The sequence below is a fragment of the Syngnathus acus genome, chromosome 21, assembly GCF_901709675.1.
Source record: "Syngnathus acus chromosome 21, fSynAcu1.2, whole genome shotgun sequence".
Taxonomy (NCBI): Eukaryota; Metazoa; Chordata; class Actinopteri; order Syngnathiformes; family Syngnathidae; genus Syngnathus; species Syngnathus acus.
Window position 1 is genome coordinate 8,107,041 of NC_051105.1, and position 20,588 is coordinate 8,127,628.

The 20,588-nt window shown below is 41.9% G+C and overlaps 3 protein-coding genes and 1 non-coding gene across 6 annotated transcripts; 3 read left to right on the forward strand and 1 right to left on the reverse strand.

Annotated features, from left to right (window-relative positions):
* The first annotated feature begins 23 nt into the window (after positions 1–23).
* ankzf1 (ankyrin repeat and zinc finger peptidyl tRNA hydrolase 1) lies at positions 24–14,422 on the forward strand. 3 transcript variants are annotated; one of them, XR_005101451.1, is made up of 18 exons: positions 24–489; positions 1,025–1,160; positions 1,241–1,335; positions 1,519–1,621; positions 1,690–1,895; positions 2,035–2,144; positions 2,351–2,504; positions 2,590–2,812; positions 2,913–3,011; positions 3,165–3,347; positions 3,419–3,526; positions 3,671–3,944; positions 4,081–4,192; positions 4,268–4,435; positions 4,517–4,587; positions 4,665–4,807; positions 10,056–10,184; positions 14,302–14,422. XR_005101451.1 is itself a non-coding variant. In XM_037280737.1 (17 exons), exons 1-16 carry the CDS (start codon positions 487–489, stop codon positions 4,789–4,791), a joined length of 2,172 nt encoding a protein of 723 aa, XP_037136632.1. In that variant the 5' UTR covers positions 24–486; the 3' UTR covers positions 4,792–4,807; positions 10,056–10,522. The 3 variants fall into 3 exon arrangements, 2 of the variants coding, with proteins under 2 accessions (XP_037136632.1, XP_037136631.1); XM_037280737.1 differs by lacking the exon at positions 14,302–14,422 and having other exon boundaries at positions 10,056–10,522; XM_037280736.1 differs by lacking the exons at positions 10,056–10,184; positions 14,302–14,422 and having other exon boundaries at positions 4,665–4,843.
* On the reverse strand, positions 4,441–9,167 carry glb1l (galactosidase, beta 1-like). The gene is made up of 16 exons (XM_037280739.1): positions 8,935–9,167; positions 8,604–8,773; positions 8,372–8,522; positions 8,079–8,139; positions 7,501–7,595; positions 7,239–7,419; positions 7,103–7,161; positions 6,907–7,028; positions 6,727–6,767; positions 6,519–6,637; positions 6,350–6,424; positions 5,948–6,034; positions 5,761–5,874; positions 5,549–5,680; positions 5,140–5,358; positions 4,441–5,072 (listed from the first exon to the last, which is right to left on the reverse strand). Exons 1-16 carry the CDS (start codon positions 8,992–8,994, stop codon positions 4,869–4,871), a joined length of 1,890 nt encoding a protein of 629 aa, XP_037136634.1. The 5' UTR covers positions 8,995–9,167; the 3' UTR covers positions 4,441–4,868.
* Positions 14,064–14,136, forward strand: trnar-ucg. The gene has a single exon. It is a non-coding gene; the product is annotated as a tRNA-Arg (tRNA).
* An 815-nt stretch (positions 14,423–15,237) lies between the features above and the next one.
* On the forward strand, positions 15,238–19,666 carry il7r (interleukin 7 receptor). The gene is made up of 8 exons (XM_037280740.1): positions 15,238–16,483; positions 16,686–16,809; positions 16,930–17,084; positions 17,430–17,581; positions 17,647–17,803; positions 17,878–17,983; positions 18,050–18,122; positions 18,186–19,666. Exons 1-8 carry the CDS (start codon positions 16,360–16,362, stop codon positions 18,537–18,539), a joined length of 1,245 nt encoding a protein of 414 aa, XP_037136635.1. The 5' UTR covers positions 15,238–16,359; the 3' UTR covers positions 18,540–19,666.
* The last annotated feature ends 922 nt before the right edge of the window (positions 19,667–20,588 follow it).

Below are 20,588 nucleotides of genomic sequence, written 5' to 3' on the forward strand. Positions count from 1 at the left end.
CGACACATGTAAATGTATTATTATAATGGCGATAGTTTAAGTGGTTTTGGTGTATCCTAGTTTTTCAAAGGTAGAATAATGCTCTTTGAAGGATCTGAAGCTCTTTTGTACCGAAAAAGACCATTATTATAACTCTAAGGATTCGTTTTCAGCAAAGACAGTGACATCTGTTGGCACTTTTGGGTTAAGGCAGTGATTCCTTCGAGGGTTGTGACAAAAGCTTTATGTGAATTCTACACCACACCTACTATAAATACTAAGCAAAAAGCTACGAGTACATATTTTGTCTTCATTCCACATTTTATACATCATTATTTTGTAATAGTACATTTAAAAAAAAAACGATTGATTAAACGACCGAACCATACACATGGTGACCAGTAGAGGCACTGGAGTAATATGTGGTTTACACAACACCATTTAATGCAAACGGGGAAGTGGCTCCCGGTGTGTTAACTGACGTCAACGTAACTTTCGTGTCAATACATGGTAAGTCGATTGGTTTTTAAATATGAATTGTAATCTTTGACTATAAATTTATCCGTGTGTTGTAGTTGTTTTTAATGTCGAACGTTAGCCTGGTACACATTTATGTATTTAGCATTGGCTAAATCCATCCTAATCAATGACTAGCCACTAACTAAAACGTCTCAAAACAGCACGGACGCACATTACACAATATTTCTTTTATCTTATCTCAACACTTACTTTCCCTCAGTCAAAGATTCTAAAATATTAGTGTTAGTCTAAGCTCTAATTGTTCTTGGACTTACTCAAGACCTTCTAGTTACCAGACGAGACTTTCAGATCTGTCAGGTTGCTAGTTACAGGTTTATTTAGTCTATCCCAGAACCAATTGAAACAGCATTTTGTTACTATGCGACTCAGGAACATTAAACCCAGTCCTGAAAACGTAATTTTTCACGGCTGCTTCTTCTTTAATCAAAAATAATTTCATCTTTTCACCATGTTCTTTGGTGATTTAACTTGCCTTACCTAACATCTGCTTTGAATGTCGTTCCAGGTGTTTGACATGAACCCAGCTAGTCCAAACCACTGCTCCATATTTGACTTGTCTTCCAAAGATGAGGCCTTCACAGGACTCAGAGAAGTTAACCCCATCCTAAAAGAAAGTGCTAACAGAGAGCCAGCCTTAGAAAGTATAAAGTGTTGTATTTTCATGATATATGTGTTATGTTAATAATGAACCGTTGTCACTGTTGGATTTCATTGCTTTCAGAGTTAGAAGATAAAGCGTCGGAGGATGTCAGAGAGATCTCGGATAAGATGGCCTGCTCTGCCTGCAGATGCTCCTTCATTAACCGTGAAGAACAGGTAATCACTTTTACCGTAGAACCACAGTTTATGAATGACCAATTTTACAAACTATATTTTTAAGAAAATAAATTGTGCCCCCTGAGTCAAGGAACATATTGCATTTGTAAACCTATGTTTTGCTGTGTTTATGGACCAAGAATTTTGACATGAGTTGACAGAGCAAACGTGTCAAATTTTCAGATGGAACACTACAAGCTCGACTGGCATCGATTCAACTTGAGACTAAAAATGTCAGGAAAGCCGCCAGTTACTACAGAGGAGTTTGAGAGGAAGACAGGAATTGGTAAGGAAAAAATGTTTGACACAGTCGGACATTATGTCACTTATACACATGTCCATATCACCGAACAGGAGATATGTCAAGTATCTCAGGTTCAGAGTCTGACGACGAAGAATCCGATAAGGATGAGGGCGAAACGGACTGGAGCGCCGCTGGTGGGGATAACGACAACTCGGATGATTCGAGCTTAATGACAAGAAGGTTCTCCAGCAAAGTGCTCTTTCAGGATTCAGCGGGACATTACTTGTCAGTCTACCGCTGCATTCTTCACGGAAAGGTAAGGTTTAAGACTAGAACCCTTTCTAGGCCTAAATTTCTCTGAGAGCTATACTAAATTTATAAGTAGTACCAGAGAAAGATTGTTGAGTGACTTTTTTATTTTTGAAGCTGGTTTTAATTATATTTTTATTTATCAGTCAAATGAGGAGCAAGATTTGGAGTCCTGCTTAAAATCCATCACTAAGAGGACAATGTGGATAATCCTCATGACAGGTGGCGGCCATTTTGCTGGCGGAGTATTCCAAGGGTATGCTCGTCCTTTTTACGTTTTCACTTGTGTGGAGTTGGCTGGTGAATAATTCTGACTTCAAGGAATTGAGCAAAATTGAGCGCATCAATCTTGTAGTGGAGCTGTTGTTTTGTCAAATGTTTTAAAAAAAAAATTCAGGCCAACAGACTCCATATTTTTCACACTGTCCAATGTTTCCTAACATTATGGTTTCACTTACTAAGGAAAGAAGTCCTTCAGCACAAGACCTTCCATCGATACACCGTGCGGGCCAAGAGGGGCACCGCTCAAGGACTCAAGGATTCTCAAAACCGCAGTCACACACCAAAGTCTGCGGGAGCCGCGCTAAGACGCTACAACGAGGCGGCGCTAGTCAAGGCAACCACCGCGCTACCTTTGCACTTAACTTTTTTTTTTTCACGATACCTAGAGGTCCTAACTTGCTTCATGTACGTTTTTACAGGATATCCAGGATCTTTTGATGAACTGGGGAGATCACTTGAAGGAAGCATCAGCCATATTTATACGAGCTCCAAGCTACATTAAGACAATCTTCTTTGGCGGCCGCACAAGTCCGCTCGAAAAGAAGGACGGCAGAATTCGCAGCATTCCCTTCCCCACGCGCAGGGCAACCTTTCGGGAAGTACATCGGGTTCACAGTGTGCTTTCCACAGTGGATGTTTACGGTAAATTGAATGATTACTAACTTGTACAATATGTATGTGTCGAAGTGGTTTGTCACACAGATGTTGTACGATCAAATGTTGATGCAACTTCTTGCTCCAGGGAAGGACACTGACCTGTCCACATTCAGCAGTGTATCAAAGAAGGCATGGAAGAAAACTGTCCAACCTGCAGCGCCACCGAGAACAGAACAAGAGGAAGGTCAGTTTCAGTATCAGAAACCGACTCTGCAATTTTACACTGCCATAGTATAAAGTTTATTGATTAGACATCGATCGATGTTATCTCCATAAGAAGGGTCATGAACTGTGTTATACCACTACGACTATCAATTTGTTATTGGTACATCCGTAGAAGATATCCAGAGCAGCTCAGATGAAGAGGAAGGAGGTGGCATCCAGCTTGAGATGGTGGAGTTGACCATTGGAACACAGGATCTCAAGGAGTTTGACATCCAACCCTCCAGACACAATAGGAGGAGGTGGAGAAGGAGGAGAAAGAAGGAGGAGGAGGAGGAGGAAGACAAACATGAAGAGGGTGCGTCTCCTTATGGAAAGTCAAGCGTTTGCTATTAATTAATTGTAATGATTATCATAATTCTTTATCAGATGCGGGAGAACTTAGTAACACCGAAGCAGACGACATAAATGTGGAAGCTGACACCCCTCAGCAAACACAACCGAAGAACAAGAGTAGGAGGAAGAAACAAGCTGAAGGTAAATTAACACTCGACATTGAGTGAAACCTGATTTCAGTAAGCGCCAATAGATTTTTTTGGAGGATTCTTTTGCGATCCTTCTATGGGAGGAATGATTTAGTTGAGTGGTTCCACCGTACGAGCCTGTGTTGTCCTCTCACAGAAGCACCGGAGGACTCATGGGACTACAGTCTGAGGGACGCGCTCTTCACAGCCTGCAAGGTCGGAGATGTAGATGCCTTGGGCCGTCTCCTCCGTCTTTCCGAAGAGCCTCGGAAGACGTTGGTTGACAAGCCTGCAGATACCCGCATTCCTTTGACTCTTCTTAATAAGCACATTGACTCTTCGGGCTTCACTTTGCTGCACGTTGCATCAGTGGCTGCTCAGAAGGCTGCCGTCAGGCTGCTGCTGGATGCTGGAGCTGACCCGGCATGCAGGTAGGAATAGAATTTCTTTTATTTTTATTTTTTTATTTTTAAAATACCTGTTAAAACTTGGTGCTCCATGTACTATAGAAGTTTGAGGGGAGTATTTCTCAATTTTGAAATGGTGTATCATAAGCTTTTCTCCCAGTGATAAGAAAGGGCAGACCCCATATAACGTCAGCCCCGACAAGGACACCAGGAACGTGTTTCGGAAGTACATGGGCGAACATCCCGACAAGTACGACTACAACAAGGCTCGGGTAGGAAGCTTAGCATGTCAACTTTGACACGTGCACGCAAATGAAATCGACTTTTAGCATCTGCTCTCCCCAAAGGTACCTGGGCCTTTAACGTCAGAGATCGAATCGATGAAGACGGAGAAGAAAAAGGCTCAAAAGGCGCTGAAAAAACAACGTGAAAAGACACTAAAGGAGGAGAAGAGGAAACAGGAAATGGAAGAGGAGGAAAAGAAGAAATTTGCGTCCTTATCAGATCGGGAAAAGGTGACTTCTGTTCTTGTGCAAATGTTTATTTAATACTCATTTGAATTCCAGCCTGTATTAAACAGTTGTTTTGAACACCAGAGAGCTTTGGCAGCTGAAAGGAGGTTAGCAGAACAAGTAGCAGCAACTGGAGTCAGCCTCTCCAACGTCAAGTAAGACTCTTGTGTGGCCACGTTCGAAAAGTGTCACAAAATGTCCAGCAAATGTCAATTTTGTCCTTTTTCACCAGGAGATGCTTTCAGTGTGGTGAGTCTCTGCTGGGCAAGATCCCGTTCCAATACCTGGATTTCTCCTTCTGCACCCCTCGATGTGTGCAAGCGCATCGCAAAGCTAACGCTCCAGCAGGAAAGAGCTAAAGACTCTAAAATGAAGGTACTGCAGTAATAAAATATTTTAAGATGGAAACGACATTTTATTGTTTCAAACTTGATGGTCATGACTTAGCAGCTTTGGCTTTGAGGAGAGGTCGGTCCATGAAGAGCACCCTTGTATGTACTGGTGCCTCCTCCAGCTCCAGCACGGTGATGTTGTTGGGCAAGGTAGTGCTGAGCAAGGGTCCGGGAACATAAAGTGTTTGCTGCGGGCCTCTGGTTGGCCAATATCGCCCCAGATTGACACCGTTGATCCAAACCTGACCCTAACAGTGGATCAAGATAGGCACACTTAATTAAATTGTAAAGCGTTATTTAACTGCGCTAACCTACCTTTGTCCATTCATTTAACTTGAGAAAAGTGTCCCATGCTCGACCACTCGGCTGCAGTGTTCCCATGTAGACGCTCGGTCCAGTGGAAGGTCCGTTTGTTCCATTGTGAAGGCTAACCGTGTGAGGCCATCCAGCAGCAATGGCGCCATCAATGTCCAAAGGGTACATCTTCCAGTCAGTGAGTACATCTTGGCCCAAGATTAGGTTGCTGATGAGACCCTGGAATTGATGTAATTTAGCCTTAAAATCATTGTTATTCTTATGAGTCTTTTCTTCATGGCCCCTTCTGTGCTCTGCTTCTTGCCGTTTGTGGGTTTCCACATGACCTGTAACTAGACGCAATACCTGCAAAATACATTGCAGTGATGGGCCTTCATGTTCACTGACAAACAATGGATTGTTGCCTTGCCTTGTTGTCATTGATATGGCTGCCAAAATTAACTCTTCCCATATTCTCCACAAGAATGTCCATGATGTCCCCCTGCCGTCCAGTCACGTTTACCACCAGTACGATGTCTCTCTCCAAGAGACCCTGGAAAACCTGTTCACATAATTCGACCCAAATAATAACATTCAAACTCGATTTGACTTGTAACACACAAGTTGGTTGCGAGAGCTTACCCCATTGACGGACACATACGCGCGGTCACGAACGCCATTCATGGGAGAGATGAGCGGTGTGGGCTCTGCAAGGTCCCGGGGAAGACTGGTCCGATACAGCATGTAGCCGTAGTACTGAACACAAATGACGCGTTAGATTTGAGGCAAACCAGCAGCCAGGAGATTTCTGTTTTGAGAGGGACGCTACCTGTTTGAGCTCCTCAAAAGTCAAAGGGTACTTTGATAAAACAGGCTCCATAGAAAGTGTGTCCAATAGACTACTGATGTTGCCCACCTGGGGGGGAAACATGTTTGCATGAGAGACAAAGTACCAAAAATGTGATTGCCGGCAAAAAAAAAATCTATTAAAAAACTGCAAACAACTTATTAGTAAGCTTATGCATTACAAATTTGCATTAAAAAAGGATAACTGTAAGCTATAAATATAAAAATATTTTTTTTTAAGTCTGAGTTTCAAGCTTTCAACTAAATTACTAAAATACTGTCAATGAACTTTTCTACAATTTTATGCATTGAGATGCACCTTGATATAAAAAAAAAAATGGCTTCCTGGAAATTATACGTAATACAACTTGTGGTAAAAACTTACCTTTCTGAGCATCACAAAGCCGTAGGCAAATTTGGGAGTAGCGGGTGGCATCGGTCCGAGGGGAATGCTCTTAAACTGCAGAGAAAATGACACGATGCTGTTTTTCACTACGTGTGCAAGTGTAGGCGTTCTATCAACATTGTGTAGGTGGTGTGTCAAGCCATCATGCCGTTTTAATGACGTCTCGGATGGCCATCAGTTTCTCTGTGGGGTCCCCTGCCTCTGATAGCGGGGCGTCATAATCGTAACTCGTCACCACGGGACGGAATCTGGTGTCATGGTCAGCGCCTTAGCATAAATCGTGACAAGAGTTGAGTGACAAAGAAACAAGGAAGATATTAAATACTGCAAGTATAGGCAGTGACTTTAAACCCCACCATTCCAGTAGCCAAAGTTGGTCCCTCCTTCAAACATGTACCTGGGGGAGGAGGGAGGTGGTGGAGTAAACTAAAGCTAAACTAAATCGTTTTCAAATTCAAAATAGAGGTCAGCCAGCCGAAGAGATTTCTACTCTGGAGAAAAAAAAAAAAAAGTACTTAACGTTTGTATGGACATACATGTTGACGTTAGCGCCCATGCTTAGCATCTCTGCTAACCCTCTGCTGACCTTCTGAGTATCAACCATGGCATGTTCATCACCCCAGTGGTCCAACCAGCCAGTATAATACTCTGAGTTGACCTGCAACATTTCACAAGAACATATTTCACTTGTGCCAATAAATACCGCAAGGATAACTTTGTGTTACAACTCACCAAAGGACCTTGCGGTTCAAACCGCCTTTGCCTGTTGAAGGCTTCTGTTATGTTGTCACCTACGCAAAAGCAAACACAACTATGACTTCCGATCAAATACGCTGTTCTTAAAGACCATTCCCAGCAAATGCCAAACCTGTGCCAAAGTCCACAGTGGCGTATAATCCCTCCAGAGTCCCGCATGTCATTTCCTTATCCGTGTTGCCATCGGTGGTGAACAGGACGGTGTCTTGGCCCAGAAAAACTCTCAGAAGGGTCCGCAGGTGACGCATGTAGTTGTAGTCACAAGCGTAGTAGCTTCCGTACTCGTTCTCAACCTAGCGGTGACAGACAGCGGAAGCAACCGGCGGAATAGATTTGGAGGTTCCACTTGAGAAACAATGCAGTTATTCCTTTACCTGGACACTGATGATGTTCCCGCCATTAGCATACAACCAGGGTGTCATTTTGGGGAGGAGAACAGCAAACCAGTTAGTGACCGCCTGTAAATAATCTGGAGAAAAAAAGTACAGTAATTTAAAGATATCAAGACCAAAAAAGTACTTCCTGTAGGGCTGCAACTAACGGTTATTTTAATAATCGATTAATCTATCGACTATTTTGTTGATTAATCGATGAATCGGATTTAAAAAAGAAGTTAATTTCTGTCCCTTTATTGAAACATGGGGCATTATTTGAGATTGATAGTGCAGAATACATGAATTATGAGTCAATTAATCATTTGATCTGTAACCTGTTAAAAAAAAAAAAGGACAAACGTTTTGGTTTCATTTTTATTCATTGAAAAAATAATCAGTCAGCTTTCATGGAGGATAACAGATAGTAGACTATTTATTGTTGACAAGTTGGAATTCTGAGAATCTTGACAATTTTACATTTAAAAAAGGTATCAAAACGATTAATCGATTGTCAAAAATCACTAATTTAATAATTAGTAGTCGATTAATCGTTTTGCCTCTAATTTTGTATGTTGTACCTGTATCAGCTGAGCGTAGGCTTATGTTGTTTCTTTGGAGTAACCATGCTGGTAACCCACCCTATAAGAGAGAAAAAGTCTGGTTACTTCACTGTCGTAAAGCGAGGACATTTTGGCGTTGGCTTAAAACTTTGCAACGGTGACCGATTGACTTATCAATCTATCCTGTGGGATGTTTCAATTTTTCTATCGAACCAGAGGTTGCCCACAGATGGACTGTTCGAGCAAAGAGACTCCTCTGGACTTAAAAACTTAATTATATGACTTTATTACATGATTTTATCATTCCTCACCATCTCCCATTCAGCACAGATGTATGGGCCTGGGCGCAAGATCACCAAAAGGCCTGTCTGATTGGCCAAATCCAAGAAGTGCTCCAAATCCCGATCCCCTGTGAAGTTGTGGATCCCTTCCACTGTTTCGTGGAAGTTCCAAGGAACATATCTGCGTGCAGGGCCGAAGAATATACCATCAGATAGTCCTACATTATTGACATAGAAGTTGTTAGTGGTTCTCCAGGCTTACATTTGGATGGCATCGAGGCCCGCCATGTACATCTTGAGCAGCCGATCCTTCCAGTAGAAACGTGGGATTCGGGAGTAGTGGATGCTGCCTGAGACATACTGAAAGGGCTGCCCATCTTTTAGGAAGCAATTTTTTTTATAGTCTATTGTGAAGGATCTCTTAGATGACAACTGCAAGACAAAAACATGTTCTCAAAGTTAGACTTAGGAATGGACGATTAATTGATTTTGATCAATTGATTGGAGGTAGGACAAATTTATTAATATTATTGACTTAATTGATATGTCAAGTATTTCAAAGAACAGTTTACACGTTTCATATTTTAGCTTACCCCTTTGCCAGGAGAACACATACAGCTCAATGTGATGAAAAACAAGACACTTGCGTACATTTTGGTTGCCTTTCGCGTTTCCCTCTAAAGAAGCCAAAACATGTCTATTTCTATTGTGTTAAACATCATTGTGTGTGTTTCGAGCACTTAAACTCAGCAAGTGTAAACCGTCTAGTTTGCTGTTACCGAGCTGGACCATGCGCCATCATGTGACCTACTGTGTACGTAGGCGGTGCGCGTCTTTGGACTCATAGTAGATAACGCATTCGGCTTTTACATGTATGTCAATGTCGTCGCCATATTGGATGTGGCACATTTGAACCATTAGAGAAGCTGTCTCATTCTTGTGCTTCTTGGAATAGTGTAAAGATGTACATTTATAATAATCATATTTAAGTTACACGCATTTTTTTTAGATAACCGTTTCCCCATATCCCAGCAATTGGATACACGGGTTTATTTTAACCTAGTTGAAATTTAAATGACTAAAAAATATTATATAAATCATATCCTCCATGGGCACAAGATGGCGCTCCAGAGTAGCTGATTCTATGCTCAATATAGTTTTACATATTTGGCGATAAACACGGGTTCACTGTTCTGTGGGAGACACGTTCAGATGATGGATCCACAACATACATTTGCCACATACTCCCAAGTATAGTTAATCAATATAGACGACATCATTTCTTGCGCGCTGTCATTGGCGATCAATGAGAACGATGCCATACTTTTTAGCTGTCATTGGCAATCAATGAGGGTGGTGACATCCTTTGAATGACTGGATCATTTCAGCTGGTTATCAATAAGTAAGCTGGCTTTGTGATGACGCATAATCTTTCTGATGGTTCATTGTGACACCGTGAATGCAGTATTGTGTGTGTGTGTGTGTGTGTGTGTGTGGGGGGGGGGGTGGGGTCATGAGAATACACACGGAGGGGAATTCACACGCAAGTAATATAGAAAGTAGTGAAGTATCGATCTGTCAAGGTGTTAAAAAAACGTCCAACGTTCTAGTTTACTACCTTTTATTGGAATCCCCTCAATTTGTTTCTGAGAAAAGCGCCCAGAATTGATTAATAATTCAATTTCTATGTGCCTGTGTTTCACCTTTATTACAGCTGCGTGTCATCATACATTTTACTACCAATGATTGGACTTGGGAAACGGATGCAGCTCTGTCATTAGAAGATCTGTGGCTGGGTGTGGATGTTTTTCCATGATTCCCAGCTCTCAAGCTTGGCAGCAAGGTGCATTTATCTTTTTTTTTTTTTTTTTTTAAATCAGGATGAATTGTTAAGCCCGTGGCCTTCATGTTTTTCTCATGGTGCTTCTCAAGAGCATGTCTCCCATGTAATGGTCTGGAACTGAGCCACTTGATATGAGTAATGAGTAACTTATTTTGAACACACGCTATCCTGCTAACTTCTAACTCTTTAAAATGTTTAATAAATGCTGGAAGACTGTTATGTAAAATTAAAAATTCTAAATAGGCCTACATTACAGTCTATATGTGTGAAGATAACTGATGAAAATGTGCAAAGACCGTGACTGTGTAGTACTGAATTATACACTTTTTGCATTCAAACTTTTTTGCCATGTCTGTTTTTCTGATGTTTTTGGCGTCTCGTGATGCACAAGGCATCCAGCATGAGTCCTCTCTTCTTATCTATACAAGAATTTTAGATGTTACACCCTCAAACATTTTATTCCACTGACAGTGGCTTTCTTACTGGACGCCAGAGTCGACATCCAAATAAAAAGTACACGAGACCCAACCTCACTCCAATCATTGAGTCCGTCACAAGCCATCAGGGAGAAGCAACCGTCCATCTGTGTCCACCTGTTGACAAGTCATCATAACAAGAAATTGCCAATATCATTTCTAAACACACAATTATTTTGGATTTGGTGTGCCAGTGTGATGTTTCGAAAAGTATGTAGGTGCATTGAGAAGAAGCCACAAAAAATATCTGGCTGTTGCAGTTGGCACATATTTTAGTTACTCAACTTTAACCTGGTCCATCAGCACTCAACTTTTGCTCAACCCATAGGTGGCACTATTGAATTGCACAGAGAAGCTCAAACGAGCAGTAAGTCTTTAAGTTCCATTTCTTACGCTTGGCTGCCGTGGAGTGTTCATTGCATAAAACGTGTCTCAAAGCGTTGATAACCTATTCTTCAATTCCGTCTAATAAATTGCCCAGTTCTGATATTAGAATATCATGGAGGAGTTCATTCTGGTCGTCAAAACGTAAACTTCAAATATTATATAAATAATTAAGTTAAGGCTGTGTGACTGAGTAGTGAGTCTATATAATAGTTTTACTTTTTGAAGTGAACTACCAAAAAAAAAAAAAAGGTTTCCCACGATATTCCAATTTAGTGACATGCACCTGCACTCAATGTGCAAGATATGTTTTGAGTGCACATCGCTGTTACACATAAAATTTTGATCGAAGCCCTCAAGGTTCCTGTGACGGCAATAAAACATCCACATACACATAAAATACACACACTTGGCCATGAATCCCTGGCACTCACTCACTCATCGTGGCACATGATAATGTGGTGAAAATAACAGTCAGTGCAGGCAAAGGGTAGCTATGCACAGCAGTATAGTTTAGTAGGCCTCCATGCATACATACGACCTGTTTAACTTGATCATTGCATTGCCACTGGCTCATATGCAACACAAGTGTGTGCGTGTGTGTGTGTGTGGGGGGGGGGGTTAATGGATGGGTGGAGGGAGCAAGAAGGGGGATGGCAAATGTGATAGATGAATATATCATCTGGATTTGTTTATGACCTAACCCTAAAATATCATGCCTCAGCTTAGGCTATATCAAGGGACACAAATGCATTTTCAGTTGGCTATCATGTTGACAGGGTTCAGCCCAGTAAAATGCTGGGCCAATGGCTTTTAGGACTTTGGTTACCATGATCTTATGGTGAGGCGCAATAAGAACAAGTAAAAAAAGCAACTAAAGGACAGCTCGTAATGATTAAATCTTGTGCATCGGGCTACTTGTAAGATAGCAAGGTTTACATGGTCATTTTGTTTCATACTTGATGGCTGCCTGGACAGACCAAAATATGTTTAGACAAGCCATTGAAAAAGCAGTTTTCCATATTACATCCCCTTTAAAGTAAAGTAAAAATTGTTCTTAACAATTATATTTTCTACGTACCCTGTCCTAAACATGGTATACCGAATAATATTTGTGTAAAATGAATTAAGCAGAAAAATCTACCCGCTTTTATTTATTTCAGGGGGCGGCCATTTTGCCTTGTACTGTCGACTGAAAATGACGTCACAGTGTGTAAGGGTCCAGCTTCCAAATGTCGCATGACCAAACCAAGAAAGCCATGACAGTCATTAAAGAGAGCCCACGTATGACTAGTGCACGTTCACAACAAAGAGCAGGCATAGTCGCTTTTTGTAATCAAAAGACTGTGGACTAAAACCGTGTTGGGATGTGTGGGTTGACGTGTTGCATGCAAGTTTGCATCAAAGAGAAAAATTAATAAATAGGTATAATTCAAACAGAGGAATGCAGGACAGGGTGTGGCGAAATAGAGATGGCGGGGTGATAAAGAGTAATGAAAAAGTACGCGAGTGGGAGGGATCTGAGTGGATGGATAGCGTGTGTGAGTAATAATATGTCGTCGTCAAGGGGGTGGGAGGGAGAAAGCGTGGCTGTTGTCGGCTGATGTATGATGGCGGCTGCGGCTGGAGGGATGGTGCAGAAAGCCGGATGAGAGCAAGGGAGGGGGGTCATGGCAATAAAATGGTGAAAGGACTACTGATGCAGAATTACTCTGGTGCCCCAAGCGATGACACTAACAAATTCATTGCAATGTAAAATACCAACACATTTATGTTTACCGGCAGAACACATGAGCAACTTTTCCGCTTAAGTTGAGATGTCAGGAGTAGTGGGAAAAAGACTACAGTAAATAAACAAGCTTTTTAAATGGATTGGATCTTCTGATCTGATTTCGATTTACTTAACTCACCGATTGGTGATTGGCTCCAATCATATTTTGTTATTTAAAAACAATGGAGACGGGTGTATTCTTTTGTAGCCTCACTATAATTCCTCTCCATTCTTTTGGGATCAATGTGAGAAACAAAAAGTCCCCCCAAAAAAGCTGAACACATGCTCACAATTTGACTTTAGCTTAGCAGAGGTGGCCAAGCCATTTGTAGGCTACACTAGAAACAAACAAAACATTTTTATGTCTCTCTACTGAATCACAATTACTGAGCACACAATGCCCACCCTGAATAACGACAAACAAAGTCAGTAAGCAAAGTGACGGACTGGTGACGCTAAAGTGTCTTTCTACTTCATTAATATTTCCCCCGCCTGTTGTTCAAATCTCCTTGCAGAAATTAAGTTCAGTCAATCTAACACAATGGGACTCATTAGCAGCGAAGGGCTAACCCTTCCCAATGCCACCACATGCATCCTAAGTATGTTGCACACAGATGGTTACTTTTCTTCCATGCGTCATTAAAAACTCAAGGTAAAAAAAAATGATATGGGAAATTATATGGAAGCAGTACATTTAGCGTTATGAATTGCAATACCGAGCAAGGCTGACTGAAGGGAGGCATTCTTAATCAGATTGTATTAGCTGCATATTATTTCCCCCAAAAATGATCTGCGGCGCTGTCAGGATGAAAAACTAAATCAGAATGTCATGAATTTATCTTTTAAATTATGAAAGCAGCACCCAGAGAGTTATTAGGTTTCGCTCTTTATCAACGGGAATTCTGATATCAGATCGACTAAGGCAATAATTCACACACCTTTCATCATGGCCTCCTGGCAATAGACAATCTTTATTATCAGAGCGCTCATCCAGAGCAGAGCTGAACCTGCTATGTGTCTATGTGGAGAAGTATATGTATCCTAAAGCACTGTCGGGGAATGCTTCCATATCCAGCTAATAAAGGCGACGTGTTTCATCTCACAATATGCATCATGGCCAAAGATGTACGCTATAAAATGAAGCCATCGCTTTCTGTAGGCGTAAAAAGCAGGATGATCGAGATTTTCAATAATCAATCCATATTTCGTTAGTATCAAGGACCAACACGCCAAGGTGGAAGAGTCAGTGACTGTGTGGCCTAATGGATAAGGCGTCTGACTTCGGATCAGAAGTTTGAGGGTTTGAATCCCTTCACAGTTGATTTTAACTTCTAGCTGATGCTGATATTGGTTGAAACTACTATACATGAAAATTAGAGTAATGACAATTTAATAATGAAGGCATGATTACATCTAACAACTTGTTTCAGGAATGCCCATCTTCATACATTCAGTGTCAGCTTACATTGGATCCATTTAATTACAGGGCCGATTTGATGGCATCCCGTCGTCCCAATTGATGTCTGTGAGCTCTTGCATTCTGTTGGCGGGACGCTTCAGAGCTGCCAGGGAGTGAGAATGCGTGCGAGGGAGGATTCCCACGACGGCGCCTCTCCTGCCAACTGTCTGTGAGTAAGCACCTGCCTCTCACTCGCCGTCCGTGGTTTACCTGTCGCTCAGGTCGGCGTTGCAAGCGAGAACCTTCCCCACTTGTTTGTTCACCTCCAGTTATTCTAAACTCCATTTTAGTATCATGTAGAATTGTATCGTCTTCCAATTAAGGTTTGAACAATTCATCTTTTTAAATCATTCTGTGATTGTTTGCACTTCCTCCGCCGTGAATGCGATAAGTGGTACGACTTTTAATCGGTTGTACTATGAAGTATTGATATTTCACAGTTTTTGCGGTAATGTCACACTTTAAATGAGGCAAACTGCCGTTGGTGACAGATCTATTCGCACCTGCAGTTTTGGTTCGGATCAAATAATCTTGGTGCAAGCAGCTAAAAAAAGAAATGTTGGTTAGCATGGTCCTTATTTAGAATACTGAAGCAAACCCTCATCTAAAAATATCATTTAGTTATATCGGGGATATAGCATGGGAAAGATTTTTTAAGTGATAGTATACAAATAGTTGTCTCTTGGAGGTCATAAAATGAAGTTGCAAGTTTAATAATTGCTTCCTCGATGACATCAGCTGGTTGAATATTCGCCATTTTCAAGCTACCAAAAGGTAAGCAGAGCTGCAGTGTTATGGTGGGTGGGGGAATATTTTAAATGCTAATGCTCAGCAAGTGGCGAGATGAAATGAAACTCAAATTAAGCAAGAGGATGCGGTAACGAGAGCGCCGAAGCTGCTCACACGTTTGAGAAGATCTGAGTTTGACTGAGAAACAAGGGGGGGGGGGCAGGAAGTAGTTTTCACACACAGTACCACGCACCAAGGCGTCGTCCACGTGGCTGTCTGAGCGGTACTTCAAAGACACGCTCAATGCGGCTTCTCGTAAACGCATCACTGAGCGAGTTATCGTTGCGGTTTTTACAGTACACGCGTCACCACGATAGATGACTGAAATAGATATACGCCATCCTCAACAGGATGCAGCTCCATGTTGGTCTAAGCACATAAAGAGCGGAACAATTCAAGAAGCTGGAATTTCAAAATTCATCTCCTTGGTGCCCAATTCCTCGACTGCAACTGTTTGACTGTCTCAGCATGTTGAGGCCACCAGAAATGCGGCGGCAAGTAGCATAAACAGGTGGCTCATCAGATTCCTATCAATGCATGGGTGGGAGGCGACTAAACGCTAAAACCACAGCTGAAGATGTTTTGCGATGTTGTGCCGAGATACAAACCTCAGGCGTGTGGTTTGGCGGGGGCGAGTTTCTGGAGTGGGTTTACTTTGCACTAGACTGTATTGCTTCAGATGTCATTTTTCACAGAACAAGCAAATTGTGTGTACTGTATTTGGACTTTTTCCTCAAATGTGGATCACAGCACAAAATGAAAGTCAGTTCCCAATCTTGCCGAATCATTTTTTAGTTGTTATCGAGTGACAGTCGATTTTGAGTGAAACTACATTCGGGTCCAGGAAACCGTGGTAACCGAGGTAACCAGAACAGAGGCCATTGCCTCTTCTGCACTTCATAGTGAGTTGGTTGTTTACAAGTAGAAGATGACAACAACGGAACAGCCTGTCTGAAAACATTCAGGTGCTACTGAAGAATCATGTGACCTTAACTGATATCAACTAATAGGTGTGCCAAGGGTGTCATAGGTAAGAAGTTGCCAGTCGTCACAGCGACAGAACGGCCTAGCTCGAATTATGAACAGGCCCAATCTAACAACACGGAAGAAATCAAGTTCACAAGTCTCGATTTACAACTCCCCAAAATGATGTCAACATCTGATGTTCTGAGCATCCTGTGTACAGTCTGAAGCCGTCCTGCCTCGGAGCCGCTCAACCCCTCCTCTTCCTTTCTGACGAAAAGAGCTGTCAGTTTCAGTCAAGTCATCTGAAAACAAAAAGAAGAGGCAGACAAGATGCTGTTTGGCTGCCGGATAGCCGAGCCGCCGCCGCCGCCGTCGCTGTTGCTAATGCTGCCGATGCTGTTGCTGCTCCCGGCGGCTTGTCTGGCTCAGAGTGGACACGGAGACTCTGACCTGGGTGAGACCAGCAATGGTTTGATCGATACACGACACTTGTGCTTTATCACTCACGTTGTCTGACTTCACCCCTTGGTGTTGGGAAAATCTCTCTCTCTATATATATTAAGGGTTAAGCTTAATTGCGTTACGATCATGTGAAAAATGTCTCCCGGCTGTTCCTGGCTACTTTAGCAAATATTTGGCTTGATTTAAATTTCCAGACTCCAGAATCAGCTGCACCTCCCACATCACAACAGTAGAAAGCAGTTTAACCTGCAAGGTAACTGGCAACGGGAGCGAGGATGATGAAGATGAGGATGACGGCGTGGAATCGATGACCGTGTGGTAAATGTTTTGGAGAAAATGCAAGCCTGGCTGTCACTGACAAGACAATTTATGTTGACATTTTGCCAACTGTCAATCAACCTGATGATCTTTGTACAACATATTTTTTTCTACTCTCAGTTTCACCGACCTGCAAGTGAACAAAATAAGATGTCTGACAGAGTCGGGAGGTTCGATCACCTCAACCGAACTGAATCCCCTGGCCGGTCTCAACTTGACCATCCGCCTGAAGGGGGGCGCCATCGTCCGGAAGACAGTCCAACTGAAGAAAATTGGTAACAATTCATAAAATTAAGCTGGATGACGTGTAAAGTATCTGTCAAGTTTGAAAAATGTTCACACGTTTAATTTTAATCTAAAAATGTACTTGCACATTTCAGTGGGCAAACAACCTGAAATTCCGTACTGGGGAGAAAACCAAACATTATTACAAAAATAAAGTATTGATGCAGCCAGAACCCAGACCTAAATATTCTTCAATTTGACAATTGAAAAAAGATCACGTGTTCTTAAATTCATTTTTGACGCTTTTGAGATTTTCACTTGTGCGTCTTCATCTGTACTTTTAATCAAAGTTGACTTTTCAGAACCTGACCCGATTGTCTATTGTGTCCTTGCAGTTAAACCTCGCAGTCCCGAGGTTTGGAACGTGACGTTGAAGCGCGACTCAAATCAGGCTGTGTTTCACATTCGGACTCCTTACCAGAAGGAGTACCTGAAAGTCGAAAATCAGCTTTTCCAGCTGGTCATTTGGAGTCCCGGCAAGAAAATGGTAATCATGGATTAACGTCCCCATGCTTGCTATGCGTTGATCAACGTCGTACTCCTTTCCTGCAGGTTCGAAATATTTCCGCATCAGATACAATGACCATCGACATGGAGCACCTCGGTAAAAACTTGAATTATCAGGTCAAAGTACGAGCAATACCCTACGTTTCTTTCAAGGGGAGTTGGAGCGAATGGAGCAACCCGTTGACCTTCTCCATTCCTGAAGGTGAGAGAAGCTCCTCCTACTTTTGACCATTTCAATAAGCTGCAAAACAGTAATGGCTTTCCGTTGATCCTCAGCGCGGACGCAAAATCACGAGAGAGAGAAAGTGACGAGTAAGCTGGTTGTGTGTCTTCTCTCTTTGTTGGCGCTGACGTCCATCTTGGGGTTCTTCTGGAAAAAAAAGTAGGAATCTCTGAATGGACCTGCTTACAAATAATTTCACAACTTAATTTTTTTTCCCCCCCTCAGACTGTTTGCTTACATGTGGCCCAGTATTCCGCATCCGAAACCCACACTGGTGCCCAACAGCAGGCCCAATAAAGTGAGTTTGACCTCAATCACAATCTTTGTGAACATTTCTCGTCATTGTTTTGTTTGTTTTCAGGTTTCCCTTGTACTCACCATAAAACCAGAAGAGTTCAGTACACTTAAAATCTACCCAGTGGTGGAAGCCGAAAGAATCCTGGACGCTATCCATTGTGCAACTAGTGATCTTACACTGGCCACTTATCCCGGCTCCACGCAAAACTTTGATTGCAGCACCAGCACGGAAGAGCTGGAGCTTTCCATCTCGCGCAACAGCAGCTGCACCGATGGAGACGACAGTCTCCAGAGCGCCAGTTTGCCGCTTGTGGCGAACGCACCACTCAGTCCAGGAGACTCGACGTCTGGTATGTTAGGAGCCCATCAAAAGGAGGAGGATTATGTTACAATGTCCAGTTTCTACCAGGTCAAGTAGGACGGAGAAGAAGAAGGTGTATCAGTTCGTGCGGAGTCAAAAACGAAACCACTGACCGCCGTGTGTTTATATATCAACTTGCACAATCATGACACGGCACATTTCTAAACTGGGCCATGTGACCATTTAGTGTCATGGCAGCCTGAGAAATGTCAATCTTCAATGCGTTTCTGATTGTTTTATACTCTACATGTTGTGTGTTTTTTCTAACTTTAATTGTGACTTTGTAGATGACCAATGGGAGCCTTCGTAAGGGGAGCAAAGCTGCTATTTTCTGAAGTTATTTCAGCATGTTTCGCCATGCTTCATCATATCTGTTGTTATTAGTGTTATTTGTTGTACAGGATGTGGACATATGAAACAGGATGTGTTGCTGCAGCAATCGTATTTGCTCAAAGCTGCAACGACCATGTTTTTGCGGCTAGAAACATGTTCAATTACATGACAGTGCATTTTGCTGCTGCTGCTGCCGCTGCTGCTGCTAATTATGTTTATTGTGATAAATGTTACGCTAATAATTTTCATTTCCTCCTTTTTTTAAAAAATTATTTTATTTTTTGTCACACACACACACATGCGGGAATCAAACTCATGGTGTCTGTACACAAGTCAAGCGAGTGTACCACGACACCAATTTCCATTTCTATCATTTAACAGACTGTGGATTTATGATGTCACTGACAAACCTTTTGTGTTTGTGACATCACTAACCCCGCCTCCACAATTTTCAATTCATCCCTGAAGTTTCTTTGCAAACAATTATGCATGTATGGCTGGAGAACATCCACTGTTTTTTTCCCTTCAGCCGAGCAACATAAAAAGGCTTGTGGCTGGACTTTATCAATGCATGGAATGCATGCCCAAACCACTCCCAAAATGTTAATTTGTAATAAACATTTTAAGGATGATTGAGCAATCTGGGACAATACAATTCTGGATGAGCAAAACATCTTTAATTTTCCATGGGAGCGATACAAACTGTCTGACACAGCAAGCGACACTGTCCAAGTAAGTCTATTTTTGAAATTATTTCCTTCAGTATGTAATATAATGTGACCTTTTTTGAATTGTTTGTTAGCTTTGCAGCTAACAGCCCGGTTGATTAAAATGGTGAGGCCTAGCCATCAGCTGACTTTTTCTGTGTCTTCTTGGGGGTGTTTTCAGCAAGTGTAGCAAATCTGAGCACATTCCCGACTTCAAGTGATGAGCTCCTCAAATTCTAACAGGAGACCTCTGAGTCCCCCCTCCCATTTTAAAATGGTGAGTCAATGAAGGAATGCTGGTATTGCCTGGCTCTTTTTGATTGTTCAAATGCTAAATCATCCACCTGCAACAAACCAAAAATGCAAACCAAAACTGACTGCTTATGTGTCATGTCATCATTTTAGAGGCCGTTGCGCATGCAGTCAATTGTTAACCTGATTTCCTTTAACAATGTTAACTATATATTTGCAAAACAACAGCCTGTTCAAATATATCAAAGTCAAAGTCTGCTTTATTGTCAACCTCTTCACATGCCAAGACACACAAAGAAATCGAAATTACGTTTCCACTATCCCACGGTGACAAGACACAGTACACGACATGCATACAAGCAAATATATATATATATATATTTACATTAGGGTTGTATATAGTGCTGTCATCTGTGAGAGGTGAGCCATGTTAGTTTTAAATAAAGTTTATGTAGCAAGAAGCATTCAATTTTATAGATTTCAAATAGTGCAAATAAATGTTTGCATCAGGTGTCACACAACGGTGACTGTGATGCATATTATGAGCAAAAAAAAACCCCAACTCATTTTAAAATTACAAGATCACTTTAAGTACAGAACGAACTAAAATAAAACGTAATGTCTTTATATATTTTCTTGAGTCACAAAGAGTCATCCTGAGGCAGAAGGATCAAAGTCTCAAGCTGTGGCTTGCAGACAAACATAAAAAAAAAAAATCTTTTTTGTGTGGTCCGTGACCAGCGGAATTATCTATTTCTCCCTTTAAACAGGGAGGATAAACAGAGGGGCTCCCCTAACCCTGAAAGGCGATATT